The 23,787-nt window shown below is 46.6% G+C and overlaps 1 protein-coding gene across 2 annotated transcripts in view; it reads right to left on the reverse strand.

Annotated features, from left to right (window-relative positions):
- Positions 1–10,630: 10,630 nt before the first annotated feature.
- The window catches only part of GRHL1 (grainyhead like transcription factor 1), a 37,468-nt gene continuing 24,311 nt past the window's right edge, over positions 10,631–23,787 (reverse strand). The window contains exons 9-16 of one of the 2 annotated variants that reach the window (XM_086744870.1): positions 22,650–22,808; positions 21,332–21,383; positions 18,885–19,024; positions 16,213–16,250; positions 16,022–16,110; positions 14,328–14,413; positions 11,911–11,975; positions 10,631–10,745 (exon numbers count right to left, since the gene is read on the reverse strand). In XM_086744870.1, coding sequence (XP_086600996.1) covers positions 10,631–10,745; positions 11,911–11,975; positions 14,328–14,413; positions 16,022–16,110; positions 16,213–16,250; positions 18,885–19,024; positions 21,332–21,383; positions 22,650–22,808 — 744 coding nt within the window. Of the gene's footprint in view, positions 10,746–11,910; positions 11,976–14,327; positions 14,414–16,021; positions 16,111–16,212; positions 16,251–18,884; positions 19,025–21,295; positions 21,384–22,649; positions 22,809–23,787 lie in introns of both variants that reach the window. The other variant, XM_086744869.1, reaches the window with a different exon arrangement.

The following is a 23,787-nucleotide window of genomic DNA, read 5'->3' on the forward strand; positions in this document are numbered from 1 at the left end:
GTTGCCTCTTTCCTAGCTAAGGGGTGCAGCCTTTGGCCGCTGTCACGCCTGTCACTGTGCCCGGCAGTGCCGCAGAGCTGAAGGGACGCGTGCCCAACGTGTGACAGAGGCGAGCACGGTGCTAGACGGCGCCTAAGAGGGAAGGGGAGTGCAAACATATGGTCCCTCTGCACTGTCACGCTGCGTGTGGGCCAGCTGCCGAAGAGGAGGTCTCTTTTATCGCCGCAGGCTGTCGAATAGCACAGCAAATCCCCCCCAGCCGCTGGCCGAGGAGCCCCAGCCCTCCCCGACAAACTGTGTACGTGTCTGCTCGCAGGGACGGGCTGTGACACAGCAGCCTTTGCCCAAAGGGAGGACGAAAAACACGGTCCTTGCGTGCCATCCCCAACTGGTGCGAGTCGAAAGTCGGCTTCTTCCTTGCCTGCATCTTTTGTATTCGCTTTCAGAAACAGATTGACCTTTCAGTGCACGGAAAAGCAGTTTGAGCACGGCGTCCAAGGAGTGGGTAAGCAGCCAGCACAGCATAAGGAAACATAGCCAGGTTACAGCAAGAAGAAAGGGTTTAAAAGAGAAGGGTCACACAGACTGCTTCCCCCATTATTTTGGAACCTGGGTGCTCATAGAATAAACACACACTGCCAATTTTTCTTTTTCTCCACTCCCAAAACCATATTTCTACCTGAAATAGATACCGACTACATCAAATGCTTCCCGAGACCTAGCAGTACTACACAGAGAAATCACCACTCAACCAGATTTTTTCCAAGTATGTGAAACATAATGTTTACTGAATTAAAAAAAATCCAGCCCACAAATATTGATTACAGATGAGGACTGTCCAGAGATCCACCGTAACAGAAATAATAAAGTGAGTGACAGTAGTATGACACACTAATGCACCATCTGCTCGCTCGAGTGCACCATGCGGTTTTTCTACTGCTGCTATTTGTGCCCTGATCTTGATTTAGTGGCACCAGAGGATGGATGCAAATACTAACAAAAATAAAAATGAGATGTTATTTGTTTATTGTTCTACTTATTGTTTTTACCATTCTCTTGACCTCAGTATTACTGTTAGCTAAACCCACGCGTATTTTCTGACACACGGTATATTAAAGCATTAGCAATGCTGACAGATGTTCCCTTCTTTTGGTCATCTCGTGGCTTGCTTGGGCAGGTATCAAGCCTGTGTGCAAACACGTGTTTCATCCTGAATCATCTTTCACATTTCATTAACTCTGAAGTGTTTTCATGCAGCACTTGGATGCTGGGAAGATGTCCCGTGTGACCAGAGGTCGACTTCTGGACCATCGGACATGGTTCACACTCGCAGCTGGCAGTGACTGGTACCACAGACTTTCATCGGGCAGGAGTGGCTTGCACACAGAGTTTGCGATGGTGTCCTCACAGGCAGAGAGAAGGTCCTCCAACACCAACACTGCTACCTCCTCTAGGACCGTGTCCATATTGCCCTGTGTACCTGCACAGCACCAAGCACAGTGCGGTGCCAAGCCCAGGGGAGGTCTGTGGGTGGAGGGATTTGGCTGATTGCAGGCATCCAGCTGTCTCATCAAAGGTGCTTCGTTATCTGCTCGCTGGCTTTTGGACAAGGTCCATGTGGTCGGAAGAGATGGTCAATTTGGCCTTCCTGCACAGCCGCTGCTGGCAGCTCAACAAAGGTCGTGTGTTTGGACACCGGTTGGGGTTTGTTTAAGATCCTGGCACTTCTTCCCCATTCCTCGAACCACTTATGGATTGCCCGGCTGGTATCAGAGGGGTTTTCTGCGTGGCTCAGGTGTACGACTTCTGTCATATTTGATAACCTGAGATAACGCTACCAAGCATCTTCAAAGGCTTTCCCAACACTCCTTTCTGGGAATGGGTCCTTCTTATGTGCCTGGGAAGGGCCATGACATCCCAAAAGTAGTTGCCCAATGAAAGGTTGCTGCCTCTCAGGTCATATCTCTAGGCAGACCTTAAAATAAGTGTCCATTTTACTTCTGGGCTAGTGCCTTATCTTTTGCCTGTGCTTTTTCTCTCCCACATCGTGGTGACTCCTGACCCTGTGCTTCTTGGGGAATTATCCACTCCCATGACCCTGCTCTGCATCTGCCATCCTGCAGCCTCCCTTTTTCCTCTCTTCCCTTCCCCTGCAGAAAGAGCCGCTCCCTCACCTTCTTGTCCCTCTTCTGGCAAAACATTAGAAATAAGGAAGGTCCATGTGAAAAAAAAAAAAACAAACAAAAAACCTATCTTGGGTTGCAGTTGATGACCATCACCAAAAAAGAGCCAGATGAGGGGGCTGAGGAGGAGTAGGAGACCGATCAGGGCATACTTGGGCAGAAGTAAGCGTGAGATCTTGTGTGGAGGAAAAGGGGACAGATGAGATGGCCACCTTCAAACAACCTACCTTGGCACCAAACACAAAGTCACGCCTCTACCGCTGCCCTCCTGCATGTGGATGCCCTTGCAGACACCAAGGCTCAGCCCTGCGTGCCTCTGGACGTTTCCCAGCCAGGGCGGAGGAAGCTGGCTGTGGGGATGCCAGCGTGGCAGGAGCACGGTTCTCCCCACCTTGACCCTCGCAGACGCACAGGGTCTGCAGGAGCAGACAAGCGGGAGACAAAAGCTGAGTTACCCCTGCTCCGCTCGCCCAGATTCACATGTTGTCTCCAGCTGAGCCAGCCCACGCTCCCTCAGAGGTGACGGGGACTCTGCGTCCCTCTCCAATGCTACCTTCCTGCTGGGGGGCCCGAGGATGGAAGGCAAACACAGGGACAAGGACTGCTGTTTAACAGCAGCCAAGGCAAAGCAAAGCAGGAGGTGGGGATGGGATTGCTTGCAAGCGTAATATCCCCCCCCCAAAGCTTGCACTCAAACCATACAAGTAATAATTGTGTGCCCTGGCTGCCTTCCATATATAAATGCTGAATTAACACCGTGCTTTGCAACTAACTGTATTTATTAAATAGAAACAATCCAGTATAGGATTTTACTACTGACAAACATTTTCCATTAAGAGCTGAATAAAGAAAAGGCACCTATGTTCTTCTGAGTGTTTGGGGCGTCTCGTAGGGAAAAGTCAGTAGCAATTCAGTTGCTTAACAGTTTAAACCCTCGTCCTAGGGTCTAAGGGGCGTGTCTCACCCCGGTGATGTCTGCATCCCACCCCTGCCCTGGTTAAGGAGCTGGAAAACCAAAACTCCTGCTCTTGTGATACTTCCCTAGCAGTATTTCTGGTCACGGATGGCAGCCTCCTCCACCTCCACCAGAACATACCCTACTTGCTGCTTCCATAAAGCATCCCACCAGGCTGGGCAGCTGAATATGTCTTCATGCTTTTTCTCATAACTGGTGCTTGCGTGGACTCACTTGCTGTAACTGCCCTTGCACAGCAGAGATCCTAATGCCCTTAACCTGAAGGTTCGTGCTTCTGTTTCAGTGCCAAAGACAGACTTGCCTGGCTCAGAGCTTATTTCTTTCCCAGCTCTGTCACTCTCAGGCCAGGTCCTGCCCCTTCCCTCACCTGGGCACTGAAATCCAAGCATCACTGCAGCTGGCCAGGTCCCCACTGGCCAGACACCCACCTGCTATCTCTGCACTTACGGCATTCACATGGCCCATCACACTGCATTACATCCACCCAAGCGCCGTCGTCAGGGAGCTCAAGCAGGCTTTGTGAAAGCCTCGAGGTGTACCTTTGGAGCAAAATAACAGCGGGGTAATGGATATGTGTAATGCAGCGTGAAGAAAACCTTGAGGATCAGAGATAGAGGGTTTTCAAAGCAGGGCAATGGGGGGAAATTCTGCCAAGAAGTTAAATATTGAAAAATTGGATGGTGTTGAACAGTATCATTAATCCCAAGCATTTAGATAGTGGAAGATGGACCTGAAGAAGAAAAAAAAAAAAAAAAAAAAAAAAGGCAAGAGAGTGATTTAGGGTCACAATCATCTTCTTCATTTATCTTCCTCTTGAGGCATCTTCGAAATTTCCTCTGCAGTCCCAAAGGAGGGCTCAACATTTTTCTTTCAAAAAGCAACAGCAGTCAGTGCGGGGTCCCGAGAGTGCTGCTGGCCACAGATGGGGCAGCACTGCAGTCTCCAGCCCCACAGCGCACACAGATGAGCAGGGATGAGCCGTGCCTCCGCAGAGATCGGGTGGATGTGGGCCCCTCTCTCACCAAAACCATCACTCCAGCTGAGCTCCGGGAAGGCCATGGGCCAGCAGCATCTGCGCAGGCACAGCTCAGCCCCCGCCGAGGCCGGGATGGGGCTCACTGGCAGGTGAAGCTCGACACAGGACTGCCATGAGGTGCCAGCTCATTTGGGAACGGCCATGTGGCATGGCAAGGGGTAATTTAAGCAGCAACAAATTTTTTAATTTTTTTTTTTTTTTTTTTTTTTAGCTTACCATTGCTGCTTTTATAACTGCCTTCTCTTGTCTCACACGTTATCCTGACCTGGGGCTTTGTACACAGCAGGTCTCGACCAGCCTCTCACCTGCAGCCTGGGCTCTTTTTTAAGCACACAGAGCAGAAGAAACTGGGAGAGCAAGGGCTGGTTTAAGGCCCCGACACCCACAAGTCGGGGGACCCAGCACTGCCACCCCCCGAAAGCCCTTGGTCAGTGCTGGCTGATGGGCTCAAAGCCAAGTATTTCAAGTGAAAAGAGTCACAGAGCAGAGACTGTGGAAACAAAACCTGCCAAGCTGACCACCGAGCGATCATTTCTACTTTATTTACTTATTAGTGTTTGCAAAGCTCATGTAATTATTTAAGTAAAAAAAAAAAAAAAAAAATCAAGCAAACCTTATCACAACAATTAAAAGCAGCAGCAAACCAAGTGCTGGCAACAACCCCAGTGCTGCTGGCACAGCACAGCTGCCTGGCAGAGCTGGTGCCGATCCCCTGTGCTCCTGCACCTTGGTCCCCGGGCACCCGCCACCCCTCCAAGCAGGGCTGAGCATCGCCCCATGGCGCAGTCCCTGCGATGGCAGCCGCTGCAGCCAGTGCACCTCTCCAGGCTGGGGACTGGGCTCTGCCCCGGCACGCACCGATGGCTGGAGCAGGCAAGTTGGCTCAAGCTGGGCTGTCTGGCAGCAGCAGCAGGACTGCGCCCTCTTTGCCCCAGGCCATCCACCCCAGAAACTGTGGGTGCAGACTCAACAGGTTGGCAGGGCCAGTGCTGCCCAACTGGGGCTCCATTCAGCTCTCCTCACCCACTGGGAGCTGAGGAACCGGGGGACTTGCTTTCCCTGGTGCTGGGGAACCACAGGACTCGATTCGCCTGCCTTTCCCCACATCACTTTGCCCTCGCTTCAGATTTCGCTCCAATTTACACCTCTTCCAGCTTGGCGGCAGCAGCCACCCACACACCACACTCCATCATCCCTTGCTGCCATTGATCCCTGAGCCTGGGGCTGTCCCCACCTCCAGGCATCAAATCCCCAAGAGGTACAAACACTTTCCCCATCACGTTCCCACTCTTCAGAGCTGCTGCCAGGCTCAGCCGCGCACCTTTCCCCTGCCTGGCGCGTGCTTCCCACCCATCAAGCCGCAGCAGAGGTGACCGACCTGCAGGCCAGCACCAGCCTCGAGATGCTGCCCAAAATAACTAGCACTGCAGCAGGAGCTCACAAGTTCAATGACATTGACACTGGTCACCAACTGGTATTTGTGCACACATCTGCAGCCTGGCCACACTGGAGAGGTGACAAAATAAATAACGCTTCAGCCAGCGGGCAGGCCATCCAGCCACAGGCTGCATGTGCAAACGGATCAATGGGGTAACGGAGCATTGCCCTGCGCACACGAGGAACTGCAAGATGTGCCAAAAGCCCTGCAAACATTCCGGCCACAGCAGGTACTGAAACTAGCCAAGAAGAAAAGAAAAGCCAAAAATATCCCTTCTGTAGTACTGCAAACTATGCAGAGATAGTCAGCAAAGAGCACTGGTGGTATGATGGTAGAGATGTCTGAGGAAAAACAGCAAAACAAGCTGTAAGACCTCATATTTTTTTTTTTCCATCAGACCAATTCATCTAGTTGAGATGCCATTTAAGTACAATCTAACACTTAATAATTTAATCATACTAATAAATTAAATCACCTAAAATACCAAACAAATCAAGTAGAGGTTGCAAGCTACATGTTCTTGCAAAGCCTTCAGAAAAAGACTTTTGAGACAAAAGCTCCTGCAATTCATATGTATAGAGAAAAGATCCATCATGAAGCTGGAGACTGCTGCCCAGTTCAGCTTTCCCACATGAAAAAAAGAAAAAAAAAAAAATTGGATCTTAAAAGCTTAACTAAACATTTGTGATACTAAAGCCTGAAGTCACACCCCAGGGAAGTAATGCAGATCTCCCTGTACGGCTGCCTGGCTTGGGAGTTCACCTTTCATCCACTGACGATCTGCTGTAGATAGGAGCTGCTTAAAAATACGCTTTCTTTAAATTCACTAGATGAACAGAAAAGGGCCGACAGAGCAGCAGGAGGAGGAAGGAGGGATGGCGTGGGCACACACATGCACACCACATAAGGGCTTGGGAAGAGGAAGCTATCACATGTCCCAGGAGGCGGCAGCACTGCTGCCATTTTGCAGCCCATACCAGAACTAGAAATAAGTTAATAAATAGAAAGTGTTACCTTCCTAGCCCAGAAATCTTCTGCCTCCCACGCTGCTCCCCACTGAGCTCTGGGCACGCCGATGCAAGCCCAGGTGCTGGCGCAGAAGCTGCCCCAGGGCAGCATCCTGCAACCGCTGCAGGGGCTAGGGAGCCAGCTAAAGCAAAAGCTTGTTGAAGCATTTTGTAACAGTGAAAAAGAGGTGGTGAACACCTCTCCAGACACTACAGCAACAGCAGCATTAGGATATTTCTGGAGAATTAGTGCAGACTTCATTAACTGAGTGTTTTTATCTCATGAGAGTCGATGCCTGCAGCTTCACTCGTGGTCCCCCGTGCCACTTGGAAAGTGCTGATTATAACAGTTCCTCCTGGAAAGACACCCAGCACTCCCCATAGTGATGGCAGGCTGGTGATTACATGAAGCACCTCACACCTGGCAGCCAGGGTCAGTTGTTCGCACTGCTGCGAACCCACAGCTCCCCTCTCCACACCTGCAGTGATGGGAAACCCCATCCGCCACTGCACAGGGCGCAGAAGGTGGCAATGCCCCCACTGCTTTTGTTCAACCGCCAGCAGAGACCATTGGCCATCACCAACCCACTACACATCTGAGCTTACTGATGGCTTTTTTGGTTTTGTTTTACTGCCAAAAGGAAAGAGTCCTACTAAAATACAATGCTGCACGGCTTCCCCACCTCAAAAATGAATGAGGTCGGTTGAAATCAAGCAGGGAATGAGAATGGAACAAATAATTTCTTATGTGGAATAACAGCAAGGCTGGCATGGAGATTATTTTCTTCTGCAAAGAGAAACTAGTAAACGATCACAGATTTTTATAGATCCCCTATCAAAGGAAATAAAGGGAGAAGGGCAGATGGGTTTACTAGATAAAAGACTGATCATTAGAAATGAACATATAAAATTTAATAGCTTGGTTTAAAATACATTTTCAATTAAAAAACAGCAGGCAAAAAAAAAATCAGTTTCATAAAACATACATGACATTGCTGCTACTGTTATAAGACCCGTGTCCCAGAATATCTCATAGTGGAAAACAATCGTCAGATTTAGTTCACATACTTCTTCATTAAGCAGTAAAGAAATAACGTTCATGTCAATCCTACCTCTATGGAGACTCTAAATCTACTTCCCTGACCCTAGACTGAGTTTCTGTAATAAAACTTCCATTTTCAATAAAAACGTGTAAATATATATACGTATTTTATATATCAGGTTTAAAAAAAAAAAAAATTCCCTTGCCATAGTAACATTATTCCCGTGACTGAAGGGAAGCCCAAGCGGCGGGCTGGGTACGAGTCCCATGGCTGCTCTGCTCTGCAGGCAGTGGATTCCTGTACAGGGTGGCATGTGTCAGCCAAGTCTCTTCAGCACCACGCTGCACGCTGGCTTCTCTCCTTCATCTCCAAGCCCACGGGCTCTGTCCACACGCCCACAGTTGTGGACACATCCACATGGAGTTTGCTCAACTCCGGCCACAGAGCAGAGAGGGGAGCACGTGGTGCCCAGAGTGTCAGCAAGCCTCTGTGGGGTCCCGTCAATGGAAGGGGCAGGAGGGGGGAATGGAGCTATGAACCAGCTCAGGATTGGTCCCAAAATACTATATTTCATATAAATCATCAAAAAAAAAAAAAAATAGTGGGGAGGGACTTCAAGAGGTCACCTAGTCTCAGCACCAAGGGAGAATCAACTATACCTGTGACAGTCCAGAGATACCTTTGCCTGTTTGGCTCTGAAGACCCCCAATGCCAAACTCCACTGCCTCCCTGGGCAACCTGCTCTTCTCACTACATAAAACCAGCTCGACACCTAACCTGAATTTCTGCAGTTTACACCCACTCTTCTTGTGTTTGCGATGGACTGGGAGAACACCTCTGCATGTTGGGAGGCTGCTCCCCTCAACCTTCCCTTCTGAAGATGACCGCTCACCATGCAACTCATCTAGCCCTTCCTCCTCAGAAGCCATGAGCTCTGGCTGAAGGACCAGGCAGTCTGGCCTCTCTGGGACATCTGACAGGATGAGGCTCTGCTGGAATGGCCTGGAACGGCCGGGCCCAGCGCTCCAGCACAGGCCTCAGCGATGCCAAGTAGGGCAAAAGGCAGGTCTCTTATTTCTTGCAGGCCATGCTCCTGTTTATCAACTCAACGTGGTATTTGCCTCCCTCTTCCAAACAGCAGCATGACACAGCTGAACAACATTCGGTTACAATTCTTTAACCATTAAGTAGAACTGTTAACCATTAAGTAGAATCATATCCTACTTTTCCGGACTATTTCTCCAGCCTATCCAGATTGACCCTCACATCCTAGGTGAGGCATGTGCAGCTTTGTGCTGTCTAAAAACGTTATGAATCTCTTTCATTAAGCAGATCCCTAACAAAAGCACTAAGTGACACTGGACCTGGTACTCGCACTCATCTGCTCACCCTGTAATGCAGGTTTTTGCCTTAGAGCCAAGTGCTGCTCTTTAAATGTTTCTCTCTCACTTGCTACTAACCAGAAGGTGCCTTCTCTTCATAAGCACATGAGTAAATACCGTACTATTTATTGCAGAGCAGTATTTTTTTTGGAGGTGTTTGGCACTCCCAGCTGGGGCTAGGCTCAGGAAACCTGCTACCAGTTGCCCCTGTTTGGTCTCTCCACCTCAGCAGCTGGTCAATGCCTGGTGATGTACACACACCAGAAATGCTCAACCTGCCTGCAGCTCCTAGTCCCCATGACCGCTTGGCCTGCTGCACTGAGATGCCACCTTCCTCTCTCAAAAGCCTTGCCTGTGCACTTCCAGTTGGTGACATTCTAGGACCTTGCAAGCTGGCTCCGACCCAAGGGACCAGCCTAAGCTGCTGTTGCAGGCAGCATCCAGCTGATCCTTAATTACACTGCTACAGAAAAAAAAAAAAAAAAAAAATCCAGAAGACCTTCTTCCTGACTCCCAGAAGTGAGATTTCAAGGAAACTGCAAGTGCTCAGCTCCTCTTGGGACCCAGCTCTTAGACTCGGCCCAAATCACCTGCCAGGCCAGCAGTATGCAGCCATTTCAGGGCTCACACTGGCAGCTCATCAGAGAAGCCAGGACTGCCATCACCTTGCTGTGCAGGAGGGCTTAGGAGAGAGCCGGTACCTTTTTCCTTCCACGTAGGAAGATCCATGTTGAACAAGCAGGTCTCTTGTGCCTTCCATGAATGTACAAACATGTGCTCACCTTTGGTGCATGTTAAGGGTTTGTCCATTTTTAAATAGCTATGTTAAATATCTGCTTTCTCTGTATATGGCATCCTTTTAGATGGGCTTCATTGCATATATTCACGGTATATACAGAACACCATATTTTATATATATTATATATCACTTGTATGTACACATTTACAAACCTTCAAAAAATATATTGCACTTATATACAATATAGCTTCATCTGATGAGAGTTCACACAGTTACTAAGGCGAGTTCTTCATAAGCAAGGCAGTTTTACATTCCTCCCAAATGACACAAGTGATTTCAACAGTCTGCCCTGTTCAAGAGTAAACATTATAAAGACTTTTCTCCAACCTGCACGCAATTCCTACTAGTATCAGTTAGTAGTTTTGCAGCTCTACCTAGCAGAAAACAGTCCAATCAAATGGTATCAGCTGGTAACGGACTCAAACATAGTTACTGAATAGATAAATAAGATATCACCACTCTAAAAGGCCACCTTCCAGGGGTTTCCCCCTCCCGTATTTACTAGTGTTTTATACATGCTCTCTATTTAATTGCTGATCTTTGCTTGCTCATTTCAAGTGCAAATAAGGTCATGAGCATTAAAATGTTCTTTGGAAAGAACAGAAACACAACTGTATTAAGCAAAACGACTGCTCTGCTCCCCAGAACAAGTCAACTTCTGGCTTTCTTCTGGAGAAGGCTATTAGTGTTTTGCCCAACATCCTGAATTATGGGAAAATGTTCACTTGAGACACCTTTGTTTAAAATCCACAGAGGATCCATGATCTTAGATCTCAGTGAGAGTGAGCTTGTAAGATCCTCCAACTTCTTCAATCTGCAACTGGAAGGTATCTTCATTAGAATAGTGTTTCACAATGTTATCGTCCATGTTGACCAGAATTCTGGAAAAAAAATAAGAGAGATATTACAGTTCTAAATGTCAGAGAGAGCAAAAGTGCCCTCAAGTCTCAGAGAACCTGGACTGCCCAGAGGTAACGCAAGACCCCTGCTCATCTCTGACGCATTGTTTCCTATAGCAGATCTAGCTGTTCTTACCCAAACCTGCCATCAAGGCTTGTCATCCTTCTGCGATCTAAATGAAGGGGTTAACCCTGGTTTCTGGACCAGGGAGGGAGGGAGACCTCAGAACTGGGAGAAATCCTTCGGAAGCTGCAGACACTTGGGCAACCCTGGGGCTCTGAACTGGTTTGTTTGAAAGCTATAAACAATCAGCACAAAATCCTAGAGAGCTTGCAGGGAAGAAACATTGACTGGCTGCTTCCAGTCAATGTGTGTGTATATACACACACATGTGAGTGTGCATATGCACACACACAACCTTCCTTAGCAGTGGTTTAGCTACCACCAATTTGAAACTTCTGCTGTTACTCTCCTGCGCTAATTCTGCTATGAAAGCACAACTCTTGAAACTACATTCCAAAGGTGATTAAAGGATGTGTTTTACCAGCCAGAGGGGCTTTGGGGAAGGGGCTAAAATGCTGAAGTGACTTTAGAGAAAAACCAAGAAAATTACTGAAAGATTAAAAGGAGAAATAAAAGCAGACATAGTCAATTATTTATGCTGCAAAATAAATAGTGTGGAGTGTGGCCTCTGTGGGGAACGGATATTTTGCAAGTAAAGTCCTCTTCAATTTAGCACACAGAAAGAGAAGCAGGTTTAGTAGTTGCAGCCAAATGTGAATACAGTGAGTACAATTAACCACTGGAGCAATTTAACATGGGTTAAAGTAGGTTCTTCGTCACTGGGAGTCTTTAAACAAACTAAACTCTTCTTCCTCTGACATGATCAAGTCTGGTTCAAACAGCAATTAACTTGGAGAGGTCCTGTGACTTGTATTTACCGAGGAAGTCAGACTACATAATTCTAGGAGACGACTGGAAGGGTCCTATATGAATGACATTGGAATAGGATTAGTAATGTTACGTGTACACACGCACACATCCACATATATGCAGTGCATGGAGGAATTACAAAGCAGATTTGCCTTCAGGTTTGAAAAAAGGAATTCATATTCTCAGACAGTTGTTGCACAGTTATATACTCACCCTTTTTTACATTTTTTGAAGATTTTTCCTATTTTATCAAAAGGCACCTCATACTTGTCAGATATCTAGAACAAAAGAAAGCAAGCAGTGGTGAAGTAAGGAGACAGCTGGCATTGTCTTCCACTTATTTTACAGAAAGGAACAAAAAAGGTCTGCAGATCAAAATGACCACTCTGCCCTATACAGGCAATACTAAATCCCAAACTATAGCATAAGCCTACAGAAGAGAACCTCGCCTCTGCAGTTCGCCAACTTCTGTGCAAAAATTTTAATCATGTTCTAAACCTGGCCACTGACTTCTCATACAGCAACCCCCTGCCCCCACACCAAAAAGCCCACGCATTAAAAAAACACCTCACACTCTGTTTCTCATCATCTTTTGGCTCTCTGCTCTCTCAGTATATCAAAAAACATTTTTAAATTCCATGTCAGAGGGATCAGGTGAAAACCAGTCATCACAGCGGCTGGTGCACGAAGAAAACAGCAAAAGACCTCTGCTGCTAAGGACACGAGCTGATGAGAAATGTCCCCTTACCCAGCAGAGTGACCTCAGCGTGAAGCCACAGACAGTAACCATGGCACTCCACCATACAAACCTCCAGAAAAATCACAAGATCAATAACCCAAGCTTGGTTTACTTTTGCAAACTGCTCCATCAGAATGGCAGCAAGTACCAAACCAACACACCATTTCAGGATGCAAAAGCACAGGGGGTTTCCTCCAAGCTACAGCTCTAAGCTCTTGGTTGCTTGCTTTAAGAAGTCCAAGCAGAACAGCAAAGGTGCAGCTTCACTTCAGGACCACAAGGTAAGGGAGGACTCTACCACCTTCACTCCCCCTCGGAATTAGCCCTTCTCTGCAGCCTGCCTGTGCTAGCAAAGCCGCACAACCAGGAGGGTGCCTCAGACTACAGAATCATCCCCGAGTCCCAGAGCTAACGCCAAGACCTGGCTGCACAGCCCCAAAGCCTCGGTCCTCCAGGCACCGATGAGGCATTAGTCACAGAAAGAGGCAGCCAGAAAAGTCAGTTTTGAGCTCGTGCCAAACATTACATCATTCCTCAGTTAAGCTCTGCATTTCCTTTGCAGCACCGCAGAAGCAGGGGTAGTGGAAGGCTATTTTGGAAGTCAAGTACCAGAGAGCAATTTCATGCACATGTGTACAGATATATAAAGGTCTTCAAGTGCACTCAGAAGCTGGGACTTGGAGCTCTTCATAAGCAGGTTATGAAGCAGGAGAGGAGGCCCCCAAACAAGGCTTTGAAAGCTCAAAATAAACCCAAGCCACTGAACATGTTCTGGAAATCACTCCATCTTCTAATTAAAATACCCTCTCTGACATGAGGAACATCCACAGTGGCAGTCTGTTGACCATTTTTTGACAAAACTAGGAAAATATCTACACAGCTGCTTCTGCAGCTTGGCCAAAGCAGAGCTGCCCTGGTTTCATCAGGGATGGAGTTAATTTTCCTCTCAGTAGCCAGTGTGTTTTGGATTTTGTATGTGAAGAATGTTGACAAACACCCTGATGATATGAGTTGTTGAGACCAAGGACACTGTCTGGCTTTCCAGGTCTTGCTAATGTGCACGTGCAGGAAGCTGGGAAGGATGTAGCCAGAATAATTGACCCAAACTGGCCAGAGAGAGTATTCCATGCCATAAATGTCATGCTCAGTACATAAGGTGGGGTTGCCTGGAGGGGAGCATCACTGGATCTGTCTCTCTCTCTTTTGCTCCTTTGCTTGCTGCTCAGTTTCGTTTCCGTGATCGCTGCTCAGGACGGGCTGTATCAGTCATTGGGACATCGAGCAGTGAGAAATCGTAAATTGATCATTTTGCATATTTTAGTATCCTTATATTTTGTTATTATTGCAATTTTTCTTTGCTGTTCTAGTAAACTGTCTTCATCTCAACCCATGAGTTTTCCTTTCTTCCCCAATTCTCTCCCCCATCCCACTGGGGAGGGTGAGCGAGAAACTGTGTGGTGACTGGGGCTAAACCACCACAAGAGCCTACACAAGAAGCGAATCTAGAAGGCCCTCTTTCCAGCAATGACTGTCACTTTGGGACTATCTCAGGTATCCAGTCATCAAGCTTGAACATGTTTGTATTTTCAGGAAGACTGAGAAACACCTTCTTACACCCAGCCCTCACAGATGTAGGGTAAGGTACTTAAAAGGGAAGCTTCCTGAAGACCCTTAATAATGAGTTAAAGCATTATTTACATTAATTTCCATGTTATTGAAAGGAAATCAGCCTTACACTTCTTATCCAGAAGAGCAGGAATATGCGAACACAAGCAGCAATTGAGAATCTAGCTCCCGTGACTGCCCAGTGTACAAAGACTGGATAGCCAGGGACTACACCAGTTTTTTTTCAAACTGGAGGCAAGGACTATAAAACAGCCTTCTTACTTACCGCTTCCATTAGACCTTTCAGAGATGGTGTCTTTAACATTAGTGCATCAAAGACTTCCTCTGACTCTTTTCGAACATACAGCAACACTGAAAACCAGATTGGAGAGAGTAATTTATTGTACAATTGCTTCTCAAAAATGATCTGTACAATACAGTGGCTAAGTCCAGAGTAATACACATTGAGGATCTCACGAGGAGATATACACATGTACATTCAATATACGTTGAAGATTGCATCAAAAACACGCATAGCTAGATTAGTTCAAAACACACTTCTTCCACGCAGAAATACTGCATGCTCAGAAGTCTTTATTGTCAAAATACTTTGAACCTTTTCGCTATTTGCTATTTTCTATATTTTTGAAAAAGGTTTTATGTGAAACACAGAAAGGTGGAACACAAAACACACAGCTTTGAGACTCTTGAGCATCCCTATCTCCCAGGTCACCTGCCATAGGACTTTGCACAATAAAATGATTTAACAATGCTACCACAGCAGGTGAAGCCATCCTAGCCACCCCCTCATTTTTAAACAATTTATTTGTACAGTCCTCTGCTCCTCCTAGGCTGTCTCATCTCTCTTCCTACCCCTTGCCATGTTTCAGCAATACTCATACCACCTCAGCTGACACGCAAAGCAGACGTAAGTCTCCTGCTAGGAGGGGAACGGAAGAATAAGAAACCCAATTAGGTAAGCATCCCTAGCGTTCTCAAGCTAGCAGAGTCGCTGCATGTAACATAAGCCTCATTAAAAACTGCACTAAGGCTGAGGAATAAGCCACAAGAGCAAGAAGCTTGGACTTTAACAGTTTTGCTGTCTTTAATCCCTCTTCTAATGACTAGGTATTGCAGCCTGGGTTGTTTACAAGGGTTCATCAGCCACAGCTCTGACACACCTGCAACATGGAACAATTCCTGGCACATCTAATTGAACAAGGTGAACTCAGGACAGCACAGCACCTCTGCTAAGGTAAGTTTGAAAAAAGGAGGGCTGCAGGTTTAAAAAAGGAGGACTGTAGATTTAAAAAATGAAGACAGCACACACACTCTCAGTTAAGCACAGGTCAGATGACACACCAGCCAAAGGAGAGAGAATCCCACGGGTCTCGTTTCATGGGAGACAGCAACAAGGAAAACCAAGAAGTGCAATTTCCTTTTATAAAATCCATCCTCCCTTCCTCTAGTTTATCCAGACTACAGAAGTGCAGCCCCATTAAGGGCAGACTTGCTAGACTTAACCTTCTCCACACCAGTTTGGCTCTTAGCAGGCAACAGCCCATTTTCTGACACTGTGCAAGGTGCAACAGTTTTATACTCAGAACCAGCTCATTCATTGCTTAAAGTCCTACAGAAGATTTCCAAAGTATTTTGTAGTGGGTTACGTGATGAATTCTCTCCTCCAGTCCAGGAGGGAGACTGGTAAGCTGCTCACATCCTCTGCTTCTCTTTCATTACAGGTTCAGAGCCAATTGGTACTTGCGTTGGCAGAAAATCCCAGAAATTCTGACATGGTGAAAGATCTGTGGAGCTGAACTACATCCTGATAAATAAACTCTTTCTTTCTATTACTACTCAAAGCCAGAAAAATCAGGCTAAAGTATCCTCCAAAATAAACTTAACTAACTTCAGATGCATTTCTCTATCATGACGGACAAATACTCCAATAATTCAGCCTCTGAAAGAAGAAAATAATACCTCTTTTTGGTTCTTCTATTCTAGCCATCTTATTTGGAGTAGCGATGAAATCCTCTTCACCGATATAGGCTCCTCGCTTCAGGTTGGAGCTGTCATTGACAGGGCAAAGGGTTAGCAGCGGAACTATTACAGGGCCTTACCCCTCTGTCTGAGGGCAAGACTTGAGTAGGCTGAAGTAGCACAGCTCTTACCTTTCACCCTCCAGTTCTTCTGAAGCAACAGGAAGGACCTTTTAAAACAAAGGGGAGATTTTCTTGACATATGCAGCAAAACACACAGATGAATTAGCTAGCTAGTTAGAACATTATGTAGTACTCAGTCCTCGGGAAACACTACAAAGGGCTCTGAACGCTATAAAACAAAGTTGCGTAAGGACAGACCCATTAGCTGGTGTAACATGGTCATGTCAGCAATGCTCTCTGTCCCTCTAAGTGCTATCTGTTAATAGCGACTTTGCAACAGCTTTGTTTGTGTTAAAGAGTCACTGGAATGGAACAACAACCTTGCTGCATCTGGCATGAGCAGAAGTCCAACAGCATCAAGTTAAAGCAGAGGGAATGCCTGAGCTCACGGCAGGAGCTGCGAGGGACGGGCAGATGGCTCACCCACCCAACTCACTCGTCCAGTACAGGACGTTGGAGAAAACAAGGCTGCCAAGTGCCTGATGAATTTGGTGGCCTTCTATGATGGGGTGACAGCATCGGTGGACAAGGGACAAGCAACGGATATCATCTTCCTGGACTTGTGCAAAGCTTTTGACACTGTCCCGCATGACAGCCTTCTCTCTAAACTAGAGAGGCATGGGTTTGATGAACAGACCACTCGGTGGATAAGGAGTTGGCCGGATGGCCGAACGCAGAGAGTGGTGGTCAACGGGCTCGATGTCCAAGTGGAGACAGGTCATGAGTGGTGTCCCTCAGGGGTCCGTGTTGGGCCTGGCCCTGTTCAACATCTTTATCGGTGACATGGACAGCGGGATAGAGGGCACCCTCAGCAAGTTTGCTGATGACTTGAAGCCGTGTGGTGCCGTCGACATGCTGGAAGGGAGGGATGCCATCCAAAGGGACCTTGACAGGCTGGAGAGGTGGGCCCGTGCCAACCTCATGAAGTTCAACCAGGCCAAGTGCAAGGTCCTGCACCTGGGTCGTGGCAATCCCAGGCACAAATACAGGCTGCGCGGGGAATGGATTGAAAGCAGCCCTGAGGAGAAGGACTTGGGAGTGCTGGTGGACCAGAAGCTCAACATGAGCAGGCAATGCGCCCTTGCGGCCCAGAAGGCCAACCACATCCTGGGCTGCATCAAGAGGAGCGTGGCCAGCAGGTCGAGGGAGGTGATTCTCCCGTTCTACTCTGCCCTGGTGAGACCCCACCTGGAGTACTGTGTCCAGTTCTGGAGCCCCCAGCATAAGAAGGACATGGACCAGTTGGAGAAGGTCCAGAGGAGGGCTGGAGCACCTTTCCTATGAGGACAGGCTGAGAGAGTTGGGGCTGTTCAGCCTGGAGAAGAGAAGGCTCTGGGGAGACCTGACAGCGGTCTTCCAGTACCTCAAGGGGGCCTACAAGAAAGATGGGGAGAGGCTGTTCAGTAGGGCCTGTTGTGATAGGACGAGGGGTAATGGTTTTAAAATAGAGGGAGGTAGATTTAGATTAGATATTAGGAAAAAATTTTTTACAATGCGAGTTGTAGAACACTGGAACAGGTTGCTGAGAGAGGTGGCGGATGCCCCATCCCTGGAAACATTCAGGGCCAGGCTGGATGAGGCTCTGAGCAACCTGATCTGGTTGGGGATGTTCCTGCTCCTGGCAGGGGGGTTGGGCTAGATGACCTTTGAAGGTGCCTTCCAACCCTAACCATTCTATGATTCTATGAAGTAGGGAGGCAGCCATGACTGCTCCACTAGAAGCAAGATGCTTTGCTCCAAGCAACAAGCACTAGCCGTCATTCTAATACACAAATAACACTTGTGCTTAGGGTTGTGAAAATTTTATCCACAACTAGAATTCATTTCCTCTTATTATTTTTTCAACTCTGCATCAAATGACACCTTGGCTCTATCTTTCATAAGCAGGTAAGCATCATCTTTATCTCTTCTCATAAAGAGAAATGAAAGGATCTCAAACAAGAGTGACAGGAACATAAAAGAGCTAACTAGCTTACTATCTGAACTGGCATAGTCTCTTCTGACCGAGCTTAGCACTAGAGCCTTGCCAGGAAAACATGCAGAAAATTCAGCCTTACAGATACAAGTTTATTCTCCACCCCTGTAGAAGCTTATTCAATGCTCTTAAAAAGTAAGATTAACATTCTGTTAGAGCATGCCAGAACTCCCAGCACAGGAAAGTTCAGGATTTTGAAACTTGTTTGCACTCCAATTTTTTCCCTTCCAGTTTCCTGTCAGCTGGGACTTTCCAGGAACACTGAGGCAGGATGCTCTGGCAGTGGATCACAGAGCTGACAGACTTGCCAGTTCTACAGAATGGCTTTTCACCCTGCAGCAGCAGTCTGGAGGAGCCCGAAGTCTACAGAGGCGCACCAGAAACCCAACGGATTTTACAAGAGAAAACCAGCCTGCAGTTCGTTCAATGAACTCTTGGCTGGAGATGCTTTGGAAACACCATTCCAGGTTCATGGAAATGGGAGTTCATAGGCAAATAATTTATTCATAAGACATCCCGATTAACTCCAGCCAATGTGACTAGGAGCAACATCTCCTGCTCACACGAGACTCAGCCTGTATTTGTTTACAGCATCAGTGCAGATAGTCTGGCATTTCATAGATGTATACGTACACACAGCATCCTAGCCGTTTTGCAAATACATCCTATAGCCCTCCTCATCCCCACACCCACAAGCTTTACTTACGTGAGCACCACGCTGAAGATTTGCAAAGTGAACGTCAGGAATGAAAAGGACTGGCTGAGTGTCTAGATCCATGAAGGGCTTGAAGATGGTGATGTCCGTACGTTTGTGTGAGGGAAGCATTGGCACTTTGACATCAGAAACTGCAGAGACACCAAAGATTGGAATAGATGACAGTGAAGACACTGATGGGGCTGTGGCTTTCCTACATCATTTAAGAGGCATGTACGCTGTTGAGCAAAGGTACTCCGTAGTCGAAGCTCCTGTGGTAGAGGAGTTTGAAGCTGGGTTGTTTGCCTCTCAGACAAGGGTCTGGACCCCCAGGAGTCCAGCTCATTTCACAGACAAGTTGGAGTTTACTCCATCTCTCCAAGTGAGCTACTTGACTTTGTTCGTGTATTAAACTGGGCTGGAGAATGGTCTGGCCACACACTCCAACAGAGGAACACAGGTCTTCCATGTACCAGGCAAACGCCAGCCTGAGTCCTCTCTTATCACTGTCCTTCCCTCAGAAGGTTGCTGGATTTCCCACACCAGGAAGGCAGAAAGAAGCCAAAGAGAAGAGACAACCTGCAACCCACATGGTTCCAGTTGGGAGCCTTTCAAAGAGACAGCACTATCACACTACACAGGTGGTACAAATACTGCTTCTTGCAAGATGGTACTTTTAGAGTCACGTTTCATTTCTGCACTTTCAAATCTTCTACTTTTGTCATCTCATTGCTCATCCTGGTCACCTCAAGCTGCCAGACCCCAGTTCACCCTCCACCACGTCCAGCACTGTCGCCCACAGAGCACTTTGGCTCTCACAACACACTAGCTAACGTGACACAAGCCACCAACTGGACAGACTTCACCCACAAAGACCCATTTGGCAGAGTGAGGTAGGAGGCACCTTAAACTGCACTTCAGCACATTAATGTCAAACTGACACCAGCTGAAGACTTTGCTCATTTTACCAAGCGGAAACATTTCAATTTTTGTCGAACCAACTGCAAGCCAAACACTTCTCACGTCCCAGGTCGAAGACATGGTTTTTTTTTTTGGTCTTTTTTTTTTCTTTTTCCCTTGCAAAACTGAGTTTTTCAAAGATTGCTCAATCCCTGTAGAAAATAACTTTGTTCAAAAGTCACAAACTATTTCTGCTGTTGATGAGTCCATGTGCACATGGCATTGTGACCCTGGAGGGGGGTGTAACAGTTTATGGTTTAAAGTAACTAAAAACTTCCCATACAAAAACTAAACAGCAATGGACTGTACTTTCCAGGAAAATAACGGTCACACCAGACTAAGTCCAAGCCTAGAAAATGCTCACCAAAAAGCAGCTTTTGTAAAATCATAAGATCCTCGAAATCTGCATTGAAACTGTTTGCACTTTCCAGCCATTAGGCAAAAGGCTGCACGCAGTAATCTTTTTGGGAGCTGCTGGGGCTACTACGTTTGTGAAATGCTAACAGTGTGCTAAACCTACCTTTCACCATGTATTTTGGGAAAGTAACCAACCAAACAACAACAACAACAAAAAAATCCAACAAACCAACCCAGCCCTTTCTGCAACTGCCCTTGAGGAAATGGGTTCCCTCGTAGCATAATCTTCTTCTGAAGCTGCTCCAGCAGCCTGTATCTGCTGTGTCAGGAAAATCCTGCCCAGCAAGCCGTGAGGTGCATGCTTGTTGAACCAGTTGGACTGTTAATAGCACAGCTCTGACAAGCACACTGAGCAGAGCCAGGGAGAGCACACACCTGCCACGTGCGAAGGAAGAACAGGGAGATACATTTTCCTCTAAGCAGTTATGTTGGTGAATAACTAGTCATCCAAACACAGGATCTGTTGCATTCAGCTGCAGCAGTTAAAGAAAAGATGCCCAGACAGAAGAAGCTCCACAGCTTTTCCATACTAGGAGTGCTGAGGCCTTCACATCCTTCTCAACTTTATCAAAATCATTTACTAAGGACCACTTCGCTCTAGAAGAGCAAGCATAAGGCTGCGATGCTGGAGGCTCAGTCCCAAGGCTGCCACCACCTTGCTGCACAGTTATAAACACATTTTTAACATAAGTTAAAGCCTAAGTTTAGGATCAAGCTGGAAACACTTGGAACAGCTCCACTACTTGCTGCCACACCGAGCTGCAGGGGCTCTAGCAGTACCCAAAAAATCACACACTCACCCTATCATTTCAACTGCCAAAGACCATACCCAACTGAAAACATAGCAGGACCCTGTCTTGGACAGGAAGAACCAGGTGACTCAGTATGCTGCAAAACACAATTAATGGCTCCATAAGGAACTGCTTAAAGCAAACACTATTCCATAGGAGAGAAAAAAATGACTTAGGAGAGTTCCACTGCACAAGTTATTTGTAACCAAAATAAGATCTTATTTTTAAAATACTGATGGAATAATTTCTACTTACAGGCATTCAACTGAGAGCTGGGGTCAGTGCACTTGCCTTTTCTTTTGCTTTGCTTTCGCTCTTCATCCCTGATCTTCCTCTCTGCTCCCTGCGAGAGAAGAGTTTAAGGGGAAGGAGGAAAGAGAGAGAAGGTCTTTTTAGGGTTTTTTTGAGTTTTTTTCAGCTGCAGAGGCAGGAACACCAATTCTTGCAGAGCTGTTTTTGTGGAGCTCAGCTCCACGGTACCTGAGCTGCAGGTTTGCCAGAATGTGCCAACTGTGAGATCTGCCCAGTGTTTACTTTCAAGGCCTGTAATCTAATGAAATCCAACAACCATATCCAAGATGCAAACACTTGCTTTTCTTTCAGGTCAGATGGGGATATGACGACAAAAGATACCCATAGCTATAACAACTGTATATAACAAGTGTAAGATAAAATGTATCTGAAGTGTTTAAAACAATAAAAACTTGCAGGTTCCCTCAGTTTAAAAGTTCACTAGATCATCATTAAATCCTGATCTACAAAAATCAAGCCACACTTGGATCGTCAAGTGCAAGATACCTTCCTGCACGTTGCACATGGAGCCAGCAGCAGTTATATCAGCCTTCACTGTCCTCCAGCTGAAGACATTCTTTACCGTGAGGATGGTAAAGCACTGGAACAGGGTGCCCAGAGAGGCTGTGGATGCCCCATCCAGGGAAGTGTTCAAGGCCAAGTTGGATGAGGCTTCAGACAATCTGATCTACTGGAAGACATCCCTGCTCATAACAGGGGGATTGGACTAGATGATCTTTAAAGGTCCCTTCCCACCCAAACCATTTTGTGACCATGCAACAGAAGGAACAGTTTCAGTGTTGCTGTCCATCCACTTCAACGCTGCTTCCAGCCTCCTTGTACCATCCCTCTCCTTCCAACAGCAGGTCACTTGCCTGTTCCTACCATCCTGTAAAAACCCTCCCACAGCACTGCCCATCACTACAAGCAGGTCCTAGAGGACAACACTAGCTATAGCCTGTGAAATCTTGTATTTAATCTTCCTCATGTGGATGCTTAGCTGAGGCACCATTTACAGCAGAGATTTTCTTCCTCTGGGACAGGTCAACCCAATCCCTGTACAGCCCAAATATTGCTAGGACGAGCCTCTACAAAGCTTGTGCTGTAACATGCCACAGGATGACACCGTTACACTCGTACTGCTTTACTGAGGTCTTGAAATCACCTAATATTAGATGAAAACCAAACATCCTGGGCACCTGCGGACCTCCTTTCCATAGAGAGGGCATGAAGGGGAAGACAGAAATGCATGAAGAAAAGCTGCTAAACTGTGGAACAGCTTTTCCCAAGAGTCACTGCAACTTTGACCCAACCTTACCTTGTCACAGAAGACTTTAATCTGGCAGTAGGCTCTGTGGACAGGTTTGTTACTCCTGTTATTGTAGCTGTAGGTGTCGATTTGAAGATTCAGGGGCAGGCCTTTAACTCCCTTCTGAGAGGAGAAGTCTGTGCTGAGGCAGTTCACAGAAATGAAAACCTGTAGAAGAGGAAAGCAGCACCCGTCAGTAGTGACACACAGACTCAGGGCTGGCTGCTGAGCAAGGGACTACTCAGTGAGTGCTGAAATCTGAATGCTGGTCCTTGCCACTACAAGCAGGACCTTGTTTCTTCTGAGAGATCAGGTAAAATTCCTAAGAAGCAGCACAACATCCTTAGTTCTTTATACAAACCTTTACAAGGGGCAAAGCCACTTCGTCCAGAATGAATTTCAACGAACTCTCCAAATGTTATGAAGACTCCACCCATCTTTCCCAGATATTTCAGCCCAAGAGATCTCAAATGTCATCATCAAACTTTCAGCAGCAGGATTCCTCCTACACTCAATCCTCACTGTCCAGTGTTTCACCATTTTGGTAAGAACACAATCATGCTTCGAAAAATTTATGTTACTTTGGGCAAGTTAGAACAAAGCGTTTCATCAGTTTTACATAAGCTGTTGTGAGCACAGCTTATGCTTGAAACTATCTAGGGTTTTTTGTTTTGCTTTGTTTATTTTTTTTAAATGATATTAAAAGCTCTTTAAAAAAATATTAGGCAACATGTTATCTTGAAACACAGGAAAAATGCCATTATTTCAGTGAAAGAGTTTCTGGGCTTTACACTTAAAAAATATGAATGCTATTTCGAGTATTCCCCTGTAAGACATACAATACCCTGTTAGTGTTCACTTCAAAATGGAAAGAATAGTATTTTTTTTATTTAATAAAACAATTGAACTATGGTGAAAATGAGTTAAGAGTGATTTTGAACATATCTAATTTCATTTTCATAATTGCCTAACCCCCCCGCCCCCCCCCCCCCCCAAAAAACGAAACACCCATGACAACCCCCAAGCAGAGAACCAGTGTGATGCTGCTTAACAGAAGGAAGAAATACCCTTGTGTGGCCACGAACAGATAGACCAGAGTACTTTGTATCCAGAACATGGGCTTGTTGTGCACTAGGTTTTTCTCCAG

This window comes from Chlamydotis macqueenii, chromosome 3, assembly GCF_036417535.1.
Source record: "Chlamydotis macqueenii isolate bChlMac1 chromosome 3, bChlMac1.mat, whole genome shotgun sequence".
NCBI lineage: Eukaryota > Metazoa > Chordata > Aves > Otidiformes > Otididae > Chlamydotis > Chlamydotis macqueenii.